The sequence below is a fragment of the Panicum hallii genome, chromosome 9 (genome assembly GCF_002211085.1).
Source record: "Panicum hallii strain FIL2 chromosome 9, PHallii_v3.1, whole genome shotgun sequence".
Lineage (NCBI taxonomy): Eukaryota > Viridiplantae > Streptophyta > Magnoliopsida > Poales > Poaceae > Panicum > Panicum hallii.
The window spans coordinates 63,261,516-63,286,066 of NC_038050.1; the positions used below are offsets into that span (position 1 = coordinate 63,261,516).

General features: G+C 47.9%; 4 protein-coding genes and 1 pseudogene across 4 annotated transcripts; 2 read left to right on the plus strand and 3 right to left on the minus strand.

Annotated features, from left to right (window-relative positions):
• The first annotated feature begins 1,236 nt into the window (after positions 1-1,236).
• Positions 1,237-4,917, plus strand: LOC112878073 (pyruvate kinase, cytosolic isozyme-like). The gene is made up of 3 exons (XM_025942473.1): positions 1,237-1,491; positions 3,318-3,779; positions 3,863-4,917. The coding sequence occupies exons 1-3, from the start codon at positions 1,237-1,239 to the stop codon at positions 4,676-4,678; spliced, it is 1,533 nt and encodes a 510-aa protein (XP_025798258.1). The 3' UTR covers positions 4,679-4,917.
• A 779-nt stretch (positions 4,918-5,696) lies between these two features.
• Positions 5,697-7,554, minus strand: LOC112873500 (E3 ubiquitin-protein ligase SIRP1-like). Its single transcript, XM_025936457.1, has 2 exons — positions 6,972-7,554; positions 5,697-6,880 (listed from the first exon to the last, which is right to left on the minus strand). The coding sequence occupies exon 2, from the start codon at positions 6,832-6,834 to the stop codon at positions 5,872-5,874; it is 963 nt and encodes a 320-aa protein (XP_025792242.1). The 5' UTR covers positions 6,835-6,880; positions 6,972-7,554; the 3' UTR covers positions 5,697-5,871.
• A 1,624-nt stretch (positions 7,555-9,178) lies between these two features.
• Positions 9,179-12,238, plus strand: LOC112876495 (RGS1-HXK1-interacting protein 1). Its single transcript, XM_025940618.1, has 8 exons — positions 9,179-9,372; positions 9,785-9,851; positions 9,933-10,022; positions 11,021-11,073; positions 11,296-11,432; positions 11,518-11,582; positions 11,731-11,789; positions 11,873-12,238. The coding sequence occupies exons 1-8, from the start codon at positions 9,289-9,291 to the stop codon at positions 11,960-11,962; spliced, it is 645 nt and encodes a 214-aa protein (XP_025796403.1). The 5' UTR covers positions 9,179-9,288; the 3' UTR covers positions 11,963-12,238.
• An 870-nt stretch (positions 12,239-13,108) lies between these two features.
• LOC112876494 (probable arabinosyltransferase ARAD1) lies at positions 13,109-15,517 on the minus strand. The gene is made up of 2 exons (XM_025940617.1): positions 14,489-15,517; positions 13,109-14,003 (listed from the first exon to the last, which is right to left on the minus strand). Exons 1-2 carry the CDS (start codon positions 15,320-15,322, stop codon positions 13,440-13,442), a joined length of 1,398 nt encoding a protein of 465 aa, XP_025796402.1. The 5' UTR covers positions 15,323-15,517; the 3' UTR covers positions 13,109-13,439.
• An 848-nt stretch (positions 15,518-16,365) lies between these two features.
• LOC112873327 lies at positions 16,366-23,981 on the minus strand (annotated as a pseudogene).
• Positions 23,982-24,551: the final 570 nt, after the last annotated feature.

A 24,551-nucleotide genomic window follows, 5' to 3' on the forward strand; every position in this document is an offset into this window, starting at 1 on the left:
GGTGAACAGGACACCTGCCGGGTACTGCCCGGCTGGATTGGAGGCAGGACACGGGACACAAGAAAAAAGGCTACGCGCCACTTCGCGTCGCCGCCAGCTGTAGACCTGTAGTGCTGCGCGTCTTTTCAGTCTTCACCACGGCAGGCCCCAGGCCGTGACAGCTTCTGTTGACCGGACCCCTCGGTGGAGGCGCCACGCCGCGCACGCGTCGTTCTGCCTCTCTCCACCATCAACCAGCATCACCATTCGTACTCTCACTCATTGAGCAAGGACCTTGGAGGTTTATGTCACAGACGAAAACCAAAAGGTACGGCACGTTGCATTGGCAGTTTGGCACCCTTCCGCCTTCGAGGGGCGATGGCGGATGCGTGCACGCGTGGAGCATGTCGCAGCAGGCTTGCGGCGGGAAACCCCAAGCCGAACCAGCTACGACCGAATCCTTGGGATGCCGCCGGGCCCCGCTCCATCGACGCAACGCAAGCCTCTTGAATGGGCCGGCCAAACAAGGTGGCCGAGGGTCCTCTTCCCAGCATCATGCACGGTCACGTGGATTTTGCTCCTGCAGGGCCTGGCATCTTGATTTGCAGGGGATTGTACACTCAGCGCCCTTTTGGGGGGTGTTCTGTCGGAGCCGCCCTCAAATGCAGAAGACTTTAATATTTTATTAGATCGGAACATATATTTTCAAACGGAAACTATTGCATGGGCGCTAATATTGGTTGAATGCGCCATGCCTAGTGGCTTTTTGCAGCATGTAAACGTCAATTTGGATCGCACCTATAAAAATCAGCAAGAAATTTGGTGAGAAGGCTAGAACTATCTAATTAGGAAAATAAATGTATATGTAACTTTCTCTTCATGAACAAGAAAAAATTGTACATATGACTATTCTGCACGTATAACTTTCTCTTCGTGAACAAGAAAGGGTTTTCTTGAAGAAAAATAAAACCCTGATTTCAAAATTCAAATACCACGCCAGAATACTTGGCATATACGAGCATTCATGCCATATACCCGCGGGTTAGTTATAACCTAGCCGAACTGCGGGAGAGCCCACGACGCGTACGGCGCACACTTTTCCGCCCTTCATATATTCGCTCCCCCTCCCGACCCATCCGCCTCGCCTCTACTCCTCCGCCCCTCGCCGCGCCGCCTGATCGATCGCGCGCGCCCGCGCCCCCGCCCGTCCGCCCGATCGCCCAACCCTAGGCGGCTCCCCCAACCTCCCGCGCTGCAATGGCGGACGTGGAGTGCGTCGCCGCGGGGCCGGAGGAGATATGGCGGCGCCGGCCCAAGACCAAGATCGTCTGCACCCTCGGCCCGGCCTCGCGCTCCGTCGAGATGTGCGCGCGCCTGCTGCGCGCCGGCATGTGCGTCGCGCGCTTCAACTTCTCCCACGGCTCCCACGAGTACCACCAGGAGACCCTCGACAACCTCCGCAAGGCCATGGACCTCACCGGCCTCCTCTGCGCCGTCATGCTCGACACCAAGGTCCGACCTTTAACTAGCCTCTCGCGCCCGCTCCCTCCTCGCCCTTGCGCGCCGTCGTTCATATCGTCCACCTATTTTTTTAACCGCACCGTTTAGGTTTCCGATGTGGGCGCTTGATCCGATCTGTGTGTTGTTTCCGTTCTGTTACGATTATGTTGTGTCTCACGCGTTAACGAGTTGAGATGAACGGCAAAAACTTTTCCATTTGTTGTAATGCCCACCGCACCAAAAGTAGGATTTTGGGAGTTTAGCTTCTGGCTGATGTCGTGTGTTGTTTGTTTTTTTTTATTATTTGACTTATGCATTGTCAGGATTGGTTGAGACAAAGGCAAGATTGCGGCCTCTGCTAGATTGGCATTAGCACGTTTATTGGGGCTGCTGGGTACCAAAATTTTAATTATTGGCAGATGGGCAGCACTCGTTGGGCATGTCCGGGATATGGTTTCAATGGACTTGGAATAAACATTAAAATTTGTTGTTAGTTGTTTACATCTAATTTGTTTTTGTAAATCAAGGTGGACCCTAGTTAGGGAATTAGGTATGTGTATGTGGTTGGCATTTGTGGCGTGGCTCGTTGGAATTCACATGACGAATGCCAAAGACTCATTATGTCGCCATTGTCTGTGCGCCTTATCAAGGAAACCATAGCAAGCAGCATGTGAATTTTGGACCTGATGCTACATTCTGTTATTTTATTAGTTGATAGCTCTTGAGTACCTGGAAGGTCCTCCAGTTGGCATGTGGGTTCTGTTGTATTTGTCTGGTCTACTGAATCTGAATGGGTGTAGATTGCTGTCGATGTCATTGGCTATGTGAATTTAACTTCTTGATCACGTCTCTTGCGTGGTAGCTTTGTATTGTGACCCTTGACTCTTTCGTAACAAATTAATACTCTTATTATTATATCCATCAAACTCACTTATATATATATATATATGTATATATATGTTACATTCTTGCACCCATAGGCAACAGCTTTCAACAAAATTGATTACTCATAGTTGGCGTGACGTTTGAAAGCTGGCTCTTTCTGATCTACAAAGGGTTTTTCAGTTCACTTATGGGCCTTGTTAATGTAGTTGCTTTTCTTCGCTTAGAATAGGCAGTACATGGAGGGGATTGACAGTATATATTAATCATGTTGAGACGTGCTAGTATTTGTAACCATCGCTACCTACATTATTCTATGTTTTTTCCTGTTTACTTAGTAATATAATATTCTCTAATAATTAGATAGTAGATGACTTCCCTGTCAGCCAGCCAGAGCCACAAAGTGAACTTAATATCTAATATGCATTATCTGTTGTGGTTTAGTCGATCTTATTAAGATGTTTCCAAAGGCATCTTGTATTTCAGTATTTGTAATGTTACATTTGGTCGCATATATATAACCTGAAGTCCTGAACTGTTAGATACCGTGTCTGTCTGCCTACCTTTACTGATACCCATGTTGGTTTTGAGCATACACAATGTTATTGCACAAATCTTGGCCTGGAATTTTTAGTACTTGGTAAATGTAATCATATTTTATATATGGTAAATACACAACATGCGTGTCATCCATGTATATACCCTTTTGTTTTAATTGATTTACAGGATCGATGCAAAATGCATTATTTTTTATGATTGTTAGAGGTGATTCATTATCTTTTTGTAGCTTTTAATGGATTAATATCTGCAGCATGCTGCTCGTTGCAGATTTGTGCAAGAATTCATGCATATACCTGACAGACTATATGAATATCTTGGAATGCAATTCCAAAGTTGAAGAATGCGTCTACTGTTTTGTTTGTGTGTTGAACCTTATGATTTTCCTGTTTGTGCAGGGACCAGAGATTCGCACGGGCTTTTTGAAAGATGGCAAGCCTGTTAAGTTGACACAGGGAAAAGAGATTACGATCACCACTGATTATTCCATAAAGGGTGATGAGAACATGATTTCTATGAGCTACCAAAGGATTGCTGTAGACCTGAAGCCTGGGAGCACTATACTTTGCGCTGATGGCACCATTACACTCACTGTGCTTTCATGTGATCCTGCACAAGGCTTGGTTCGTTGCCGTTGTGAGAACTCTGCTCTCCTTGGGGAACGAAAAAACGTCAACCTTCCTGGGGTCATTGTGGATCTTCCAACATTAACAGAAAAAGACAAAGAGGATATCTTGAAGTGGGGTGTACCAAACAAAATAGACATGATCGCCTTGTCCTTCGTACGCAAAGGATCAGATCTTCAGTTGGTCCGGAGTGTGCTTGGTGAGCATGCCAAGTCAATCCTACTAATGTCCAAGGTATGCTCATCTCTCCAATGAATTTGCATTCGATGTTTGCCTTTTGCTGTTTGTTTTCTTATGCAATTGATATCTCTGTTCAGGTTGAGAATCAAGAAGGTGTTGCCAATTTTGATGAGATTCTTGCAAACTCAGATGCTTTCATGGTTGCCAGAGGGGATTTGGGAATGGAGATACCTATTGAGAAGATATTCTATGCGCAGAAGGTGATGATCTTCAAATGCAATGTGCAAGGAAAGCCTGTTGTTACCGCAACCCAGATGCTGGAGTCTATGATCAAATCTCCTCGCCCTACACGAGCAGAAGCAACGGATGTTGCCAATGCTGTCCTGGATGGCACTGATTGTGTGATGCTTAGTGGTGAGACTGCAGCTGGGGCGTATCCAGAGCTAGCAGTGCAGACAATGTCTAGAATTTGCTTACAAGCAGAGTCACATACAGACTACGGAGCCATTTTCAAGTTAATTAGTAATGCCGCCCCAATCCCTATGAGCCCACTGGAGAGTTTGGCATCATCAGCTGTTCGAACTGCCAATATCACCAAGGCATCGCTCATTTTGGTCCTCACCAGGGGAGGCACTACCGCAAGGCTTGTGGCAAAGTACAGGCCAGCCATGCCAGTGATATCTGCCGTGGTCCCAGAAATGAAGACAGATGATAATTTCAACTGGACTTGCAGTGACGAACGCCCTGCCAGGCACAGCATGATTGTTAGGGGCCTGATCCCGATGCTGAGTGCTGCTACGTCAAAGGCTTCTGATACGGAGGCAACTGAGGAAGCCATCAACTTTGCCATAGATCATGCGAAGAAGCTCAAGATATGTAAATCTGGAGATTCAGTTGTCGCGTTGCATCGCATTGGAGCATCATCTGTCATCAAGATCTTGACAGTCAATTAGTGTTGATGATGTGGGGTGAGTATCCGTGAGGTCAAATTTTGTTAGGCTGTGATTGGACCCTTTGCTAGAATCATTTTGCTGGCTCACTGCTTGTCTTGAGCTTCGATGGTTGTCTTTTTAGGAACTAAAAGGATGGTGTCTTCTGCTATAGGGAACTGCGCCACGCGTTTGCTGAGCATTTTGATACGTTTGAAAACTCAATAATACATGACTTATGCTAATGTGTTGTGCTTCCTGTTGATCTGGTCTTTTAAGTTATTCTATCTATTCGGTGGTTCTTATGTTGTTACGCAGTGTCTGCCACGATCTCTGTTGATCCAGTTGCTTCATTGCCGCAGTTTCTGTTCCGTGAGTGCTCGATCTCCGATCTGAGAATTCTGCTTTCTTCAACAGGTTTAGCAACTGTGCAATGACTGCCATTTTTGCAAAGAATGATTAGGGGTAGAGGATTTCCATGGACACTTTCATGCCATTCCAGATAGCTTCGCGAGAATAGAGAAGGGGCCAAGTAGTTGATGGAATGATGGAGACGTACAACTCCATTAAGTAGCTATTGAAGCTCCCAAATCATACGAGAACAAACCAGAAAAAAGAAGACACCGACCGAATCAACCACCGGAGGACATGGCATTCTTGAGCTTGTCGCCAGGTCACACACCGTGTTGACCATACGAACAAGAGAGTATGGGCACATGGAACTTTCAATCAGGCATCTGTTTTTCCTGAACACGATCGTAACACGTCTCTGAAACGAAACAACAAGAAAACAGAAAACTTTAGATTATGATCGAACGCGTTAAGAGATGGTCGTAAAAAACACGACACTAACAGACAAAACTTTAGATAGGAGCAGTATGATCGAACGCGTTATCTAGAGATTGTTGCTCGTAAGTTCTGACAGGGCCATGGTACCTAACGACATGGAAATATCGCATGAATTGTGACACTGAAACCATCTGGCACAATTTCAGGAAGCAAAATTCGAGCAGAAATTTTAGTTTTGGTTGCACAGATGCTCTGACAGCGTTGATAGATGCATTCTCCAATAATCTCCATCCACCTGAACAGGAGCAAAACTAGTGCAAATCAACCTAAGGACAAATGCAGCTTTACAATGGCCAATGTTAACCCAATCATCACGTAGAAATTAAGAACGAACTTCTACAAGATTTTCCTTATTCTGTTCATCGCCATCACGACGACGACGACGACGATGAGCTCCCGTTCGATCTTTGCGAGAACAGCCCGCCAAAAGGCCACGAGAACCAGTGCCTCCTGCCGCTGCTTCCCCCGTCGCCGCCGCGCGCGTTACCACTGGCCACATCGCCAGCGCGCCCGCCGCTGCCGGCCGGCTCCTCCGCGGGCAGCTGGTGCCTGCACACGGGGCAGGAGCTGTGCATCTCCAGCCACGGCACGATGCACGGGTCGTGGAACCGGTGCTTGCACGGCATCTCCCGCGCCTCGCAGCCGGCCGCGACCTCGTCCAGGCACACGGGGCAGGTGAAGGCCTCGCGCACCCGGACCGCCGGCAGCGCGGCGATGGCCTCCTTCCTGGCCGGCGGCGTGCCCTGCCGGCTCGGGTCGGTCTCGGCCAGGTACTCCAGCAGCAGGTCCAGCCCGGGGCCGAGGAACAGGTCCCCGAGCATCAGCCCGCCGCGGCCCAGGGCGGCGCCGTCCCCTCGCTCTTGTCCCATGAGCATGGTGCGCGCGTCCGCGGGGCTGACGACCACGACCCGCTCGCGCCCCGCGTCGGCGGTGTCGCCTTCCTGGAGCGCGTTGAGCAGCTGCAGGAGAGCGATGTTGCGGTACTGCCTTCGCGCGAAAGCCGCGAGGTCCCCTCCACCGGCGGTGGCGTCGAGGCCGTGGCCGTGGCCCTGGCGGCCGGACGACGCGGCGAGGAAGTCCATGAGCACGGGCGCCCAGAGCGAGACCTCGCGCTCCAACGCGGCGTCCGGTGCGTTCACGATCGCCTCGCCGGCAGCACGGCCTCGGATGGCCGCGCCGTCGCCGCCGCGCCGGTCGACGGCCATCTCCTCCACGAAGCCGGTGTGGCAGTGGGGGCACTTGACCTCCTCGATGCCCAGCTCCGGCCATATGATGAGCGAGCACATGTGGCAGAAGTACCTGGAAGCTGCTGCGCCGGATTCCTCGTCCATGTCTTCCCCTGCCTGCGCTCTGTTCCTCCGCCTTCTTGATCAAGAACTACACCCAAGATCAGAATTCTATCAGAGCAATATTCTAGTTGCCGAACTGAAAAGGTGATCTAAACCCAAATCCATAGATAGAACTTTACCAGCCAAGAGATCGCGGAGCCTCTGCTTCTTCTGCGCGATCACCAAGCCTGAATCTGCTTCCTCGGTCAGGGCAGGGAACCAGAGCAAGCAACCAGCGTAAAAAACAAGCGAGAACAATGATCCAGAACAGCAGGGAAACCGGGTTTATCCGGAGTTCCGGACCCGGAGCGGCGACGACCTAGCAAGAGGAGGATGACGACGCACGCGACGCGGCCCGGGTATTAGTAAAACTCGTGGGCGCGCCTTGGGATCATTGGCCGTTTCTTGGTTCGCATCAACCGCAGCGTCGCCTGGCCAACGGAGAGCTCGATCCGCGGAGACTCTCAAGCCTGGGTTTTTCTACGGATTGCTGTCGTGGGCGACGGGCCGCAAGGATCCAAGTCAGGTCGTGCGATGCAAGAAGGGTAGCGGGATGGAATTGGAGATGGTGTGAGGACAGTGGTCTGTACAAAAATTCCTTGGCGTATCCGAGACGGACTCTGTGATGCTAGTCCATATGATCGGATCAGCAAACTGGAGAGTTACTGCGACAGGTGATGCATATCAAACCAATTTTGTTTGATTAGTTGAACGGATTAGGCCAGTCTGATATTTCATCAAGAGTTTTATAGCATTAAATTCTATACCATACCATTAATTTTGCTGACATGACATGAAGAGAGAAGGAGAGAGTTTTACTAAATATGAGAGAAGTTTCGTCACCAGAAAACTCATCAAGTACATCTATCTGATTCCCAATCTTAATAACTGTACAATAAAATCGTGCAACCATTTTTTCTGCAACAATGACACCACGAATCGAGATGCTGCTAGAGAAAAACCTACGGAGTAATTACGAGCGAATGATTTTTTATGTCGCTATCAGCTGCGAATTGGGCGTGTAGCTTAGCTGGTTAGTATCTTTATTGCAACCGGTACTGTATTTAAAACTGATGGCCATTGGCATTCTGGCTACTTTCATGCAACCGGTAGTGTATTCACACTTTCGCTATTCCTTCTTCATACTTTTGTTACAGAAGAGACAACAAATAGAAATGATCGTTGGCTTTACGTATTCATGATGACCATGCTTGTTACACGTTGCGCAGAGACAAAAGTTCTCCTAAAATCACTTTTTTGTCAAAACAATATTTCTTGTTGGCAACATAACAAGTGATAAAGAGTATTATTTTGATGGATTACAAAAATAATATTAATGTTTACATCTAGATGATCGTAGAATTCATTTATTCTGGGGACTTTTGTACATCCTTCAAAATAGTTACCTTTAGATTCCCCTAAAAATTACCTCTCAAATTAATTTTCGGAATTTCTAGCCGTTATTCGAGTAATTTTCATTTTGCTCATCAGTCAATTTTTTGTTCTGTTAATGATGTTGGCGATGGCGTTCGTGGTCCGTTTGTGTGTTTGAAGGTGTTCATGGGCTGTTTGTTTTTGTTCTTGTCATACTCTCGAGTTCAGCTCGGCCCATTACTATCTTGTTACCGTCCGCGCCAGTCTCCCGCATGACCTGGCGGTACTGGTGAGGGGTGGATTTGTTCCTGCGAAAGTCAACCATTAATTGATCTGGAACTTGGCTTCCCAAGCCGTACGCCATGGCCTCCAATGGCCACGGCGGCGGCGGCCTCCGCCATACCAGGTAGCTGCCTCTCGTCGCGCATATCATATTCTACTCTGCGCGAGGGCAACTACAGCGTCAGCCGTCAAGGCAGCACCGGCGACACCCCGGGACCTGACCTTCTCGCCCAGCTTGCGTAGCAGTGCGTCTCCAATTCGCTCTTCCCTGTCGGCTTCACACGGCCACCCCATGAACAAGGTGCCATTGGCTGGGGCGGAACATATACGAGGGACGGCAACTTCTGCCTGCTCTAAAAAATCGATTGGTTTTCCCCACTCAAATTTCCTTCATCAAATACTGCTACATGGCATGATTTTTTGGGGAAAACTCGACTGATACAAAAACCAAAAATCACTCGAATGTTATGTGGTCACTCCCAAAATTCTCCGCAGTACGCCTGTCAGCGCTAATTTTGTAGTACAAAATAAATGAACGGAATTCCTATAGATGAAATGAAACAAGCCGAATGGTGGGCAATGCATCTGTCCATGGGCCACCTAGCAAACCTCTATTTGGCCCATCTAAAATGGGGCAAGAATCCACTAAGAGAATAAATTAGAAACGGGCCCAGAACAGGCTACGGCGGAGGAAGGAAGGAAGGGGAGAGAGAGACAGAGAGAGAGAGAGAGAGAGACGAGAGGTCCGCTAGCGCCCCTAACCCGTCTCCGTCGCCGTAGAACGAGCGGCAGCCCCAGTCGATGGCTTCGCCGGATCCCGGCCGCACACCGGCGCAAGGCGACGAAGCCGCCTCCACATCCCCGTGGCCTCTCCGCAAGCTCCAGGTCTGGCTCCCTCCTGATTATCCCCCTTTAGGAAAAGTCCCAATCTTGGTTGCAAATCCTTGATGGATTCGTGTTCAGGGCCACCCTTCTTCATCTCAGATGCATAATTAGCTATCGTTTAATTTGGTTGAACTGACCTGTCTTTAGCATTGCGGGTTTGCTTCATACACGTTAGAACTTCTGTTATGTTTTGGGCATTCTATAGCTTTTTACTAAGTTAATCCTATTCCATTCACTGTGAGAAAATCATAGAACCTAACCATTGATGCGTCCTTTATCTGTATAATATCTGAGAAGTTCCACAAGCATTAATCTTACGTTTTTGTTGGATTAACGAGGAAGAAATTTGCATTCGTCGTTAGATCCACGCTTTTATTCTTTTGTTGTCACATTCTTCCTGTTGCATATGTAGAGTTTTGCACCAGGGCTGTGGTCACAATACAAAGTTTATGAGGATGCGGTCGTGGAGAGCACTAAAGGTGAGAGTCAGATATAGCCCTGGATGCATTAGTCCCTTAGTGTCGTTCTGAAATTGCGATTTGGTCTTATTTTCATTCTAGGAACTATTGCGGATACTCTGGTCCTTGTGAAAGAGCATCAGGTGGAGGCAATTGGATGTGCCACTGTTGCAGGATTCATTCTGTTCAGAGGTATACTTCTGGTTTTTGTTTGGAACCTTATTGCTATTTGTTTGTTGTGTGCCAGTGTGGGAAATGGTCAGGAGAAGCTATGGTTCACGAATTATATATATTTTTAAATGTCTCATGTGTGAAAAGCCACAATTCTATTTCGTGTTTTAAGTAGGAAGTTGAATGGAAAAATGGGGATTGATACAGTCATATATTGAATGAGAATAACAAGGTGCCTGTTTTGGCATCCTAGTTTGGCACCCTGGTCCTCCATGGACCATGGGTGTCCGGGCACTACTACAAGTACAATACCACTATGTCTATGCGAATCTCTAACATAAAGAGAGAAAGAGAGAAAAAGAGGTAGCTGAGAGGAGACAGTTAATACCAATTACTACAAGATTCAGCAGATGATATTTACATAAAAATTCCATATTCCTAGAATAGTTACTAATCCTAAATTGATATTGAACAAGACAATGAGTAACAGTGATGTTGATTGCGAATTCATGGCAACTACTACTACATCCATTATGCACGCCTATCCATTTCCATTGTCACATCTTTAGCTTTAAGAGATGAAATAGATGGGTTGCGATCTTAGCAAGCAACAATCTTGAAACAAGCATGCTTCCCAGGAAGTTGATTGTCAGTTTCACTATATGAAGTAAAGTAGTAAACTGAATTTAATAACACATCTTTGATTTCAACAACTCTGATTATGCAATTATGCCATTGACAGTAGGCACTTCAGGCAGATTGTAAGAATCCACACTGGCCGTCGCAATTACGAGCATTTGACAAAAGTACCAGCCAAAACACGCTTATCAACAGCAATTACTAACAGGCACTGTAATTATGAACAATCAATTTTTGTAACTCTACATGTCTGTATGTATAGCATTTCCATGTGAATAGTTCCTCTAATAATTACACAAAGGTGGCATCGATTTGGCAATGATGTGGGTACTTTTTTCTGTTGGCTCTCAAATCTTTATACTGATAGATTTTGACATCAGGTCCTCGGAGATTTTTATACCGCAATACCTTTGGCCGTTTCAAGACTGAGAAGGTATAATCCTTATAAATGCAATTGTATTAATTTTGAAGCTTTTGTTCACATATGTAACATTCATTAGATTGATTTGCAATTCCAAAGTTCTTTATAGTCATCAAGGCAACTTTTCTTGGTCCAATCAGATCATAATTACAAGAACCAAGGAAGACAAATTTGCTATTCTTTCATGGAATGGATATATGAGTGCATCTGATGTTTCTACCAAAATGTTGCCAGGATTTACTTAATGATGCTGAGGAAAGTATGATGGAGTACAAAACATCTATTCAGAAATTGAAGAAAGAATCGAAATATACTCTTGACAAAGTAGTCATTGGTGAAAGTGATCTGAAGCGTGGACAAACTGATTTGAGGTATTTTACATGTCTCCATTGCTGTTTCATTGAATAATAGTTTGTCACCAACACATTATAACTTTATGCTCATGCCTCTCTCCAGGTCTACCGGGAAGCAGATCCAATCTCTCATAGGTTCCATATACAAGGCAGAATCCACAGCTGCAGGTATTAGTCATATTTCAAGTCTTTTTTATTGTTTTAGTTGTTTTGTAACTTAATTTGGAACTTGGTCTATCCAGAATCGGCTATGCTGAACCTTCTGATTGCTCATTTTACATCTTATAACTGCATAGCTATTACTTTCTGGCTGTAGGTCTGATGGATAGACTAAGAACCATTCCAACTAGGCAATCTCTTGAGCTGCGAGCGGAGGCGAGTACATGATTAGTACACAGAAAATTTTCGCTGTTGCATGAAGTGCTGATTAAAATACTTTGCTTCTTTTTACCCTTCAGGTGGCTTCCATGGCCTCGGTTTTGAAGAGCCAGAGATGTGCCTTGCAGGAAAGAATCAACAAAATATCTGAATATGGTGTCCGTGTCTGAACTGCACCGTCTATACACTTCCCCTTAGGTCATTTCATACAATAAACTGTGAATCCACCGTGAGAGGTGTGTTTGTTGATCAGAGAAGTTCCATCTCCAGATTCTAACCTTTTATTCTTGTCAGCATTTTAAATGCTAGGACAGACAAGATCACCCATCAGAATCATGAAATGTTCCTGTCAGTGTACTGTTGAGCATTTCTTGTTTGTGGCCTTGTGGGAAAACTTTGGATACTCCCCATTTATATGCAATTGCAAGGAAAGCTATGTTCCATCATGTGTCCAGTGTTTTGGTTTTCTGCAAACAATTCTTCCCGTCCCGATTCGGAAATATTACCAACAAATGTAAGATGCTGCTGCAGTAGGTGATAGACTGATAGGAATATGTTTTATGCATGGCCTGCTTAAAAGAAAATGTGACGCTGTTCGTAGCTCGCTCTTTCTTTCAAGAAGATCACAAATTTAGGTCAAAATAAATTTACATGAAATTTATCCGTTACCAATCCTACATTTCTGGAGAAACCGTGCCGTGGGCATTTCCGAACAAGCTGGCTGCGTCACGCTGAAAGGACCAGTATAAACGAAACTGAGTTTTGGCCTTTTGGGCCTGAATAGACTGGCAAAGATACAAATTCGGCACGGCCACACTTGCCATGCAGAGCAGAGCAGACGAGCAGTGGCAAATTGCAATGCTCGTCACGATCCATGACGGCATGGCGCCACAAACTGTCTTCTGCAGATAATGGTGATAGAATTCAGCAAGGTGCAAAAATTCTTTGTTCTATTAATGCCAAGTTACGGTGTCACACCTGTGGACTTCAGTGGACGTGAACCGAAAGCGCCAAGGAACTGTAACTGATTAGCAATAATGCTTGTCAAGCCAGCACAAAGGGCTGCACCGTACGCGATTAATCCCCAAATTCCGGTGAATTTGGTGATTGGTTATGTTCATGAGAAATGTGTGGTTGTTCATTGATTCTCTTTTTCGACAGGAATCTTGTACTGGTGCGCCCTTGTCTGTCTCGGCACGGTGCTTGGAGCAGGCAGCCCGCATCAACGGGATTCAGTGATTCAGTAGAGAGCTCTTAGCTCTAAGCTCCGAGCCTCCAACAGGACGACCCGGCCCTGGTAAACTTACGAGTTCAAGTAGTCTGCAGTTCCGAGTTCCATTAGCTTGCAATTTAGTGCCTCATATATCAATAAATCTGCTACCCCCTAGAATATACATCTTCTCATACAAAATTTATTGGCCCTGATCTGCAGCCGAGGGCAGTTTAGCTGAATGACTGAATCATAAGTAAAAGAATAGATTGGACCAAAAATGATATGCCATGGGATATGTAAATCCTGTGATTCTAACATCTATCAATTTTAGTCCGTTAATCTCGGCAGCCGTAACATCTGTCCCCATCCAGCGGTTCAGGTCAGTCTTTTTCCACAGGATCGAAACCAGCGAGCTTGAGTTTTCTAGTTCAAAATCAAGGACCCTGATTCTGTAGCCAAGAAGAAGAATGAAGTGGACTCTCATCTGTCTTGTTAGTTTCAAACCAAGGAAACCTTCGCAATCTGTTGATCTTCAGTCGGATTGAGGGCACCTTTCGAGCAATGGTCTTCCAGATCATCTGGACAGCATCATCGGTCTGAGACGGATACTGGTACTCAAAGTGCTTTTCTACTTCCTTCAACCTGTTCCACATGAGCGTCCACTCTTCTCGGCCGATCCCTCTGATCAGGTTCATTAGAAATCCCTTCTTGACCGCATCCGCGCCACGGACTATGACGCTGAACTTGGAATAGACGAGGACATCCTCGAACGGGAGCTCAATCTCGTCACTGATGATGACCGGAACACAGTGGCTGACTATGGAGTCAAAAAGGCGATTGGAGGATGGCGTGTCGCCTGCAATGTTGAGGCAGAACTTGGAAGCCCGCATCCCTTGGGTCGCTTGCTCAATCCCGTTACCGGCAACACTTCCAAATGAGAAATGCACATCTTTCTCGTCTTTCAGAAGGTAATACAGCTCCTGCCTGATGGATCCACCCTGCAACATTGTTCAGTGAAAATGCGAGTAGAATAGCACAGCATTTATGTGGATTGTATATATTTTCCACAGTTCATCTATTCCAAGAACCTCATGTCTTGGGCCAATTAATATACTCTACATCCTGGTCGGTAAATCATATATTGACTGTCAATGAAAATGTTTGCAGACGCATAAATCACAATGTTGATTCCAATTCGTAAAGCAACAATCAATTTCAAACAGTGGCATCTTTACTGCCCAGAATTAGTGCAACTTGAGGTTAGTGGCACATGGAGGGGAAGGGCCATGATAGCCATTCCTAGGTGCTACAGAATGAAAAGGAGTGTCCATGTCACATGGCAAACATTCTCAATTCTTTTTGGGAAAGAACACATGGGCAACAATGTTGTTTAAGCAAAAGAGGCATGGTGAGATTATTAAATTAGAAGCGACTAATCCAACAAAAGTTCAATTCCATGATGAGTAAGTCGCAAGGTACTCACATCCTTCCTGTAGATGGCACCTTGGAAGTAGAGCAGCGTCGGGCGATCGTCGTACCCGGCGGTGTCGTTGGCGAAGTTGGCGACGACGTGCCGGTATGGCGCGATGACGTCCTTGTCGAGGTTGGCGACGCTGGGCGGGTACCTCCCGAAGTCGCAGAGCACGAAGACGCAGGGCCAGAGCCTGTAGCGCGCGTCGAGCATCCCGTTGGGGTGGTGCGCGAGCACGACGTGGTCCCGGCCGCCGGTCCTCCGCCACTCAGGGCGCGCGGCGAGGAACTCGAGGAGCCTCCGCTGCAGCGCGCGGTCCTCGCTGTCCCGCGCGGGCGGCACGACCCGGGAGTGTCGGTTGAAGCTGAGGGAGGCGAAGAAGGGCACGAAGACGACGTCGGCGTCGGCGTGGCGGCGCACCCGCACGGCGGCGCAGGGCGTGGGCGCGCCCTGCTCGGAGGCGAGGAGATCGAGGGTGAGCCAGTACTCGATGCTGTGCTGCAGGTTGAGGCCCCCCGGGTACTCCGGCACGGCGCCCCTGACGTCAGGCCACACGCCGCCGCCGAAGCCGGGGGGCTTCCAGTCGAGCAGGCCGAAGTGGAACTCGGGGGGCAGGTCGTACATGTACACCCGCAGCAGCGCCCGCGCCGGATCGCATTTCCTCCCGGGGCCCGGGCGGCGGCCGCCGCTGACGCCGAGGCGGAGGCCCTGGTAGGCTCGGGCGGCGGCGGCCGGGCCCGCGGTGGAGTCGAGGAGGAGGTACCAGGACGCGAAGAAGAGCGCGGCGGCGAGCGCGAAGAGCCAGGCGAGCGGGCTCCGGCAGGACGCGGCGCCGGCGGCGGCCATGGCGCTAGCAATGGCGACGCGGGCGGGGCGCGGCGGCCATGGCCGGGAGGGATCTGGGGATCTGAGGGAATGCGCGGGCCGGGGCGGGTGGGTCAGTCCGTCGCGGCGGGGTGGCTGCGGCCGCCTGGGCTGGTCTCGGTGGGTGGCTCCCGTCCCGAGCGAGGCGGTCGGATCTGGGGTTGAAGGGAACTCAACCAGGAAAATGCCAAACGGTTGGTTTGGGTTGGGTGCGGTGCGGGGGGTGGGTGCTCGTGACTACGGACCAGACGGGCGTTATCCAAATCCACGCATCGCAACTCGCAAGCGCTCACGGCTACAAGGAGTAACTCATATAGTAGTACGCTATTTAAATGAATACTATTTCTTCATCTCATATTGAAACTTAGGTTATTATTGTATATAACTACTCCTAACCAGTATTATATTATTATAGGTAGATAGATGCATAGATTTTTTTAAACAATATTTATGTTCTTATGTCAGGTAGCCAGTATTATTATACTTTCATCTCAGATCATCATCATTAAATTTTATATTCGAGGTTAAAAAACAACACAACACAACAAACAGTTCTCAGGCTCGTGCACGGAGTGTAAATATGCAAATCTCTTGTACAAGGAGACACAATCCTACGGCATCAGAACCTAAGGATGAAATATTCAAGAAATCGCAACACGTGCGCAATTAGTTTATTTGGAGAAAAGTATATAAGCGTGGATGCCTTGAGTCCCTTGCTTCCAGGTTGTAATATATTTCCCTATCTATTTCATCAATCAACAATACAATGAATTAGAGAAGAAACATGTGCTCAGAAGCAAATAATGAAACAAGGGCACAAGGGTATTAATATGTGTGCCCCAAAACCAAGTAAAATGGGGCAAGTTAAAAACAATGAATCAGATGAAGCTCGGTTCTATGTTATATAACAGTACAATGGCAAACACTATGGGAGGTCAATAAACCAGATTAATAATGATAAGATCCAATTAACCATATAATTATAACAGAAACTTCTGATCAGGATTATAATTTGCATACGAGAACTAATAACTACAGTTGTTCTTAGGAGAATCTACCTTGTCCTTCAGGCTCACAATTCTATCACATGTCAGAGCGTATTCTGCATCAATAATTTCCTCCTCCAGCTTGAATCTTCTCAAAGATTCTATCTAGACAAAAGTTAACTAATTTTACAAATTGATAAGGCAAGATATTTTTTCTAGAGTTAATAGTTCTACTCGAAAGATTCAGAGGAAATACTGTATCTGTTGTGCGGAATAAGGACAAAGAACAAATGTAAGTTGATTGCTTACTTCATCAACCGTAGGGGTGCTTGCCTTTTGTATCTTTGCTGGCTTTCTTTTGTATTCTGTTCATGGAATAATAACAAAGGTCACATACTGAAAAGAAATAGATGTTGAGGCCAAAAACAATTGCATTCAATAAAACCAAAAATCTCATACTTAAGTCAGTTCAAAAAGACAAGAACATGAATCAGCTTAATATACCATTGGCATTAAAATTAAATTAGAGTGCTACTAAAAAACAGAGAGCCCCATAAGAAAATCATTGTCAACTTACTGTCTACGGCAAGCGTCTTTGTTTCAATTTCCTCTCCAAGCTGGGCAACTTGATCTACCAAGTCAAATACCAAGAATAAACAGTTTTGAAATTATTGACAGCGCACTCTGTTACTTGTAAAACATTTATGAAGTATGAATCCCATTCAACTCATTATTAGAAGTTATTATGTTAAGGACCCATCCAGTAACAGGAAGGCAACAATATATAGCAAATTGCATTGTGCGCAGAACTCTAGCCTAACCTATTATTCTAATTCCATAGGGTACCAAGTATGTCCAGTGGTAGAATTTTGGAGCAGATGCTGCCATCCTATTTATTATGCACAGTGCACTTTCTCCAAGTTTAGAGGGGAAGAATAAAGCTTCAATGTTCAACTATCTATGCACCCACATCTGTTTTACCATAGAACAGGACTGTCGACATATTTTTCATTGTTTCTTGAGCGTAAAAACACAATGCACGAAAATGAAGGAAAAAAGAAGACATACTTGAACTTAACGATTCCATTGTTCCCTGGCAAGCGATTTTGCAAGCTCTGCCTTTGTGACCTGCGAAATCCTTCGGTAAGAGCATTGCTAAGACTTGTGACAGCAGAAAAACTATTTTCCACCACAGCAGTCAAAGGCTCCGTATAATGCACTATCTGCAGAGTATAACATAAAAATGGCAAGGGGGGAGGGGGGCAGAGTCGGTAGACAGCAATATACCTCAAGTCTAGCCAAACGTGCAAGGGCTTCCATTCTAGTGCTATGATGTCTCTGTTTCTCCGTCTCCACTGCTTCCATTGTTGCAATCATACTAGTCTGCAACTCTGAAGCCTAAAAATGTTAGAGCAAAATTCTTTTAAAGAATCATCACTTTCTGAACCATCTCACCAGAATAGAAATGATTTTGCATATGAACACTGAGCAGCTGACTCTGCCTCGCAAGAGACAATTGTGGACTGCATTGTCAGGCCTCAAGGTCAACATAAAGTTCAATACTTCAATAGCCAGTGGAATAATCGAGCTGTTGAAAGTGCATTTAGCCCCCTAAGTGGATTTTGGTGTTGATGACATATAAAATTAAGGAACTAATGAGTTTATCGAGTTTTGGACAGGTTAAAATTAAATAAAATAAAATAGAGCAAGAAAAGATGCTAAAATTGCTTAAAGGATGGTGTCGGTCTTAAAATAAGATCCTTATTTTATATTTTGAATTTGAGTTTAGGAAACACTTTAAAGAGGGATGTGAATGGATATCATGAAGGTGTCAAAGTGATTATTTGAGATGCTAACTATCAAGGAGAGATATAAAATCACACACCTGTACACTTAGTTTTCTGTCTGTTTGTGTGCCGGAAGAAGCTGGATTCTTCTGAGAAGGGGTCCTCGGCCAGCTATTTTAAAATTATCGGAAGATCCGACCCTGTGTCGGAAGTTCCGACAATCACTTAACCAGTGCACTAACGGCTCGTTTTTTGGGCTTGGGTATTTATACCCCCTCAGCTCCCCTTCACTTGCTACTGACCTAACCCGAGACAAACACCTCCAAGAGCATTTACTGCTCCTCCCCACTCCCTCTTTGAGCTAATCCTTTAGTTGATTTGAGTTAGGGCTTGAGTGAGAGCAAGATTGAGGTGTGAGACTCAACCTTTTACAGTGAAAGGGTAGCCAAGTTCATCTTAAGAGCACTTGAAGCATGTACATCCTTCGATTCACCTTTCCTACTCTTGAAACTTATTTCTAGACGGCTTGGTGTCGCCTGTGGAGCGTCATCTCCTGTGTGTGTACGTTTCGAAAAGTTTGTATTGCCCTATCCTTCGTGAATTTATAGTAAGTGATTTAATCCTACTTTATAGTTGATTGAGTAAGGTAAAGGGTTAGTGGAAGATCCAGCTCCTTGTGAGCTCCTCAACGGAGACGTAACTTCCTCAGTGGAAGTTTCGGGAACAAATCTCTTATATCTTGTGGTTATTGCATTTATTTAGTTCCTATTGACCTAGAGTTTGTTTTGTGCCGATCTACGTACTCGAGTTGTTGTGCTTGCAAAGATCACCTGCAGAAGTCTCCTAGTATCGTTGTGCAACTTTTGATTCAGCCAGGTTCTGCAGTTTCAAGTTTAATTTTGAATTTCGTATAAGAACTTTAGTTTTATCAGAAGTTCTGGTCCAGATTTTCAAATTTTTCATATACATCTATTCACCCCCGCTCTAGGCATCACCAGTATACTTTGAGCTGTAGGATTTTAAGCTCAAATGCAGCATTGGAAACACATCAAAGCAAAGGATAATATACTTTACATAACAAACAGATAGCATGCAATGCATTACTAACTCAACCGTCATGTAAATCACAAGAATTGAGTTTCTCTCGTTCTGTTCGCAGCTGCACAGAGTATGTTATAAATTTAGCAACCTCTCAAATCTCAAGCAACATAAAATCGTATCGACATGGCGCAGACTCACCTCCTGGGCTTGCTCCTTCTCACGCTCGGCGAGCAGCTTCTCAAGCCCGGCCTTCTCCCATTCAAGCCTCGCAACAGCCTCCTCTCGCACGGCGATCGCGCGTGCAACTGTGGCCACGAGCCGCTCAGCCCGCCGCCGCCTCCTCTCCTCCTACCTCCGTTTCTCCTCCTCCGAATCCTCCGAGTCATCGCTCCCCGACCCATCCAATTCGTCATCACTCCCGCTCCCGCTCCAACTCGCCCTCTCAGACGCGCCGCCCTTGCCGCCCCCGCGATCCCCACGATCCCCTTTTGGCTTCACCTCGGCCCCACCTCTGCCGGCGGTCCACCACTGGCTTGATCCTGCAATGCGAGCACCACAGCGGCGGCCGCTCCGCGCCGCCTGCGGCGGCAACGGCGGGCTGAGCTGAGCGAAGCCGCCGAAGGGGTAGGCGCTGAGCGAGCACCGGTGCCCGCCCTTCCTGCGCAGCAGCCCAAGCAGCTGGGTTGCAGGGAGATGAAGCGCGCGTGGTGGGCCCCGCCGCCTGTGCGGGGATCTGGCTCTAGGGCGACGGGAGGCGTGCCTGCGGGGACGCCGGCAGCCGCAGCAAAGGCAACAGGCGGCGGTACACGAACGCCGCGGCGGCGGTGGAGTCCAGGATCGAGGTCAGGGGAGCGCGGCACGGGCGGCTGTTGCACGGACAGGCTGTTCGGGCCGGAATGCAACTCGCCGCGGCGCGATCGAGGAGGGAGACGACGCGGTGGAGCAAGAGAGCGTGCGGGTGGCCATTGGGCAGTGAGGGCCGTCAGAGTTCTTATAGACGAGGCCACGGGCAACGCCGCCTCGGCCCCGCGCGGCGCCGATGCCCCCATGACTCTGGCGACAACCGCTTGCCACGCAGGCGCGAGCTGCCGTGGTGGGCTGAGCAGCGACGACGGCGGCGGCGGCAGACCCGGACGGTGAGCCAATGGGAAAAAAGAAGAGGAAGGGGAAAATGGGAGACAGGACGGATGCGATCCGCGGCTGGAGCGAGTGCGAGAAGGGTGTTTCCGCAAAAGCGGCGGGCGAGCGGTTTTCTACAAAACCGGCGTGATTTTCGAATTTTCTCTTCTTCGTGTTGAAATATTTTCGACCACAGGGGTCTGTACGTGAAAAATACGAGCGCGTTTACTGTATGTGAAGGGCCTCCCTGGACCGCATGTTGATTTTTATAAATATAAGGGTTTGATTGCAAATTTCCACGCACATGGTCGACGGCCGGAGCAGTCACGATCGGACGGCCGGGAAACAGGGGCGACGTAGCCACCCTCCTCAGGCGCGATTTCGCGCACGAATAGAGAGTGGGATATATTCCTCAAATTTAAAGAAGTGCAAATATATATTATGGGCGTCTGTTCAAGCGACGAAAATATAGATTTTTTTGAAAATTGGATATTGCTTGTTCAGGTGTTAAGAAAAGGCTCAAATATTGTTTTCACATATTAAAAAAATAAACAGCTTTATTTCACCCGGTTGCAGGTTCAGTAATGATTATTTCATGTATAGAGTGTACGGAAATACGCTTTATAATTCGGCAAATTTTCCTTACGTGCTCATACTTGTGTACAACATGAATCTCTCTAGTGCATAAGTGAAACAATCAAGAATTTTTTAAAGAAGATTCTAGTCCTCGTATATCTGCTGTAGTCTTTGGATACATTGGCTATCGCATGCAATACCCCTCTCACAAGATATCACATCACATCCATAGATGACGAAATCATGGCATGAATTTCTCTTAATTATTTGGATACATCATTTGGCATACTGTATAAGAAAAAAAATGATATGTCGTAGAGGAATTCGAGGTAGCTCTTCACCTCATCTCTATAAGCATTTTGTACAAGCATTGCGCAACAACCCTTACCTCAATTCTACCACCCTATCTTAATGGCACCACCCATTGTTCTGGAAGCCGTAATCGGGTTTAAGACATGCTAATGACACATCTGCTGAACCCTTCACAACTCATCCTACCACGGCACCCAGCCTTTGAACCTCTCCTCCGCCACCGGCTCGGGCCGCCGGTCTCCGACGACACCGCAGGGCTCGGCATCTTTGCCGGCACCGTGCTCTCGGGCTCCATCATGCACGAGTTGGCTGTAGTCCTCACGGCAAAGCCTTTCGGCGCGCAGGCCTTCGCAAGTTCGCATCGGCATAACAGGCTGATGTTTCATGGAGGGTTCAGAGAAATATAAAAGCTATACATGGAGGGCTCAGAGAAAGATAAAACAGAGCAGGTGATGTTTCATATCAGGTATTCAGATTGACAATACATAGCAACTAAAAACACTTCAGATCTATTCAGTTCCGTTGCTTGTTCCATTGCAGGCCAGGTACGCTGTTGGTGGAATTATCTAACGGTCAACTAGTCAAAGAGCATCAGATCTTGCTGAATATGTCAAAACCTGAAGAATTGTTGCGCCGTCTATGATCAAATGTTCAATCAAATGGAGATCAAATCCTGACAGCTACACTGCAGGGCATCAGTCAAGCTAGTTCTTGTATAAGGTTTCAGGTTGCCATGCCGAGATCAGCAGTATTGCCAGATTTTCGGGGAAAAGCAAGATTACTGTTGCCAAGGTTCCGAGTTGCCATCCCATCAGTCTAGTTCACAGAACTAGTACTTCGCAGAACTGAATTTGCGTAGATAGTAGATACATCCAGTCGATGTTACTCTGTCTTTTCAATTCAACGTACAAACTTGGGCATTCTGCATTCATATCTAGAAGAAATACATATCCATGGAAAAGAAAACTAAAAAGAATCTAAAGGTAAAAAACAAGATCATGTTTCTTTAGTAGATTCTTCAAAGTTTCCTGGACGCGCACTAGCCGCAGTGTCCTTCAACTACGCATATAACTGCCTGAGGGTATCATGTGCTCCTGGCCTATTTTAGAACAATCTGATCATCAAGACTACATCACTAAAACAAGACAAGACAAGACACTTCAGATTCCTCTTAGCAAATCCAAAAGTAGTACTGGTTCTTCTTCATGATCGAAAGATGGAGAAGCTGTCAGTCCATCCTGCCATGGTGCCGAATACTTCAAGTTTCGGCGCCTCCTCCACCACCGGCTTCGGCCGCCGGTCTCCGATGACGCCGTATGGGTTCTGCTTCTTCGTCGGCATCGTGATCTCTAAATCCATCCTCTGGGTCGCAGTCGGGGCGACGAGGTTTCCCGGCGCACAGACGACACGCTGCGGCGCTGGCTTGCAAGGAGGAGAGCGAAACACCACGGGGCACGCGAAGGTGTCGATCAGCACAAGGACGCGCGCGCCGCCGCGGACGATGCGCTGGTCGTCGCAGGCGGCCGCCACGTACGTGCATATCTCATTCCGGGCCGCGACCACGGCGCCGCGGTCGAACGGGTGCGCCACCAGCGCGAGCACTTCGTCCGCCAGAGCTCGCTCCACGCTCTCGGGCAAGCGCAGCTTGCGCGACGGGCGCCTCCGGAGGGCGATGTCCACGGCGACCTTCTCGGCGATCCGGGTGCCGCCGGGGCCGACGACCGGGAACTGCCTGCGGATGACGACTCGCACGTCGGCCGTCATTGCCGGGGGCGGTCCTCTCGAACCCCGTCGAGCGCCGCGCGGCGCCGGCCCTGCGCCGAAGGTGGTGGCCAGCTGCAGGCGGCTGGAGAGACGAACCGCCGGAACGGCGCGGGGAAGACGATGATCCATCTTGTGAGCTCTCTTGCTGCTCCTTTGCTTGAACGGATCGAGTCGGTGGATGATCAACAGGGGGAGCGGAGGAGGTCGATGAGGAATCGATGCCCGACGATCCAGTTTTATAGTTATGGCCGGAAATCCTTGTTCGATTTGGAAGTCGGAGCCAATTCCGACTCGCGGCACCGGCACCAGTGCACCATTGGCGAATGGCGGCGATTCGGAGTCCGGTATTTGGCTCGGAACAGGCGTTTGCGTGATAGCCGCCTCTGCTCGTGGTCCCTGCAGCTGGAAGCGCAGGAACAAAACGGACATGGCGGCGGGGTGGCGTTGGCGTCGGGGAAGCCTGGCGGGGAGGGTGAGTTCGAGACGATCCAGGGATGCAGGTGCAGTGCAGCTCGTCGGCGGCGAGTGCGAATCGTATGCGGGACTCTGCAAACGGCATCGACGAGCGGGTGGCTGGCCACCGCGGCATCGTCCGACGGGCACTGGAGGGAGGAGAAAAGGTGAGAACGGGTGCAGTTATGGCCGCGGTGTCGCACTGGGTTGGGGAAAGACGAGAGGCTGCTCGGAGCGGTGAGAATTTTCGCCGGCGACGGCAGCGTAGCGGCCCCGCGAGGAAAGTGGAGCCGGCGCCGTGGCCGCTGCCGCGGCCATCGCCACTGCTAGCGCGATGGCGTATTGACGTGGCGCTGCTCCTCAGTGACGACCGGGTGAGCAACGGCGGCGCAGGTGCAGACGCAGGAAGCGGGGCCGGGGACACGGACTGCCGGAACAGGCGAACAGCCATCTGCGGCGCTCCCGCTTGCCCGGAGGACGACCTCATCAGGGATAATTTCTTGATGAGATGCCTCGGTGGCACTCATACGCTTTGTAGCGGTTCCGGTAGCCTCGAGAAATTTCTGTATTTAACTAAATACCTAGATCTCACGTATTCTGATTCAAAATATAACATCTCGCAAATTCTTAATTTTATTCTCTTCCTCTATTTCTATAATTTTTTCTTTTTCATTTTACAGCCCCATAAAAAGATTATATTATCCTCACCTTATCCTCTACCACCGATTAGATCCAATCAGCCCTCTACTCATCTCTCTCCCGTGCGCCTCTCTCCTCCCTATCTCTTCTCTCACTCGCCTCTCTCGCTCGTAAGAACAGCACGGCGCCACCGCTAGAGTTTTCTATACTAGATTGGACCAACTGGTTCGGACGTCGGGGCTAAATGGACTCCATAATCCCTTTGAGATCCTTCCTGAGTAAGCTCTCTCACTAACCCCGATCTCTCTCATATTATAGACATGGTTGGTTTGGGGAAGAATAAATATAAAAGAAAAGACGATTTTTCACACGAGTTAGCCTATACTAGACTAATGCATATGCTTGTTTATTTTTTCTTGAAACTGGGTAGGGTAAACTCGGATGCAACATTTAGAGTGTCTTTTCAGTTCACCACCTACCTTGATGATGGTTGTTCTATTAATATGCCGTGTAAGTACCATGAAGAGGTAATGG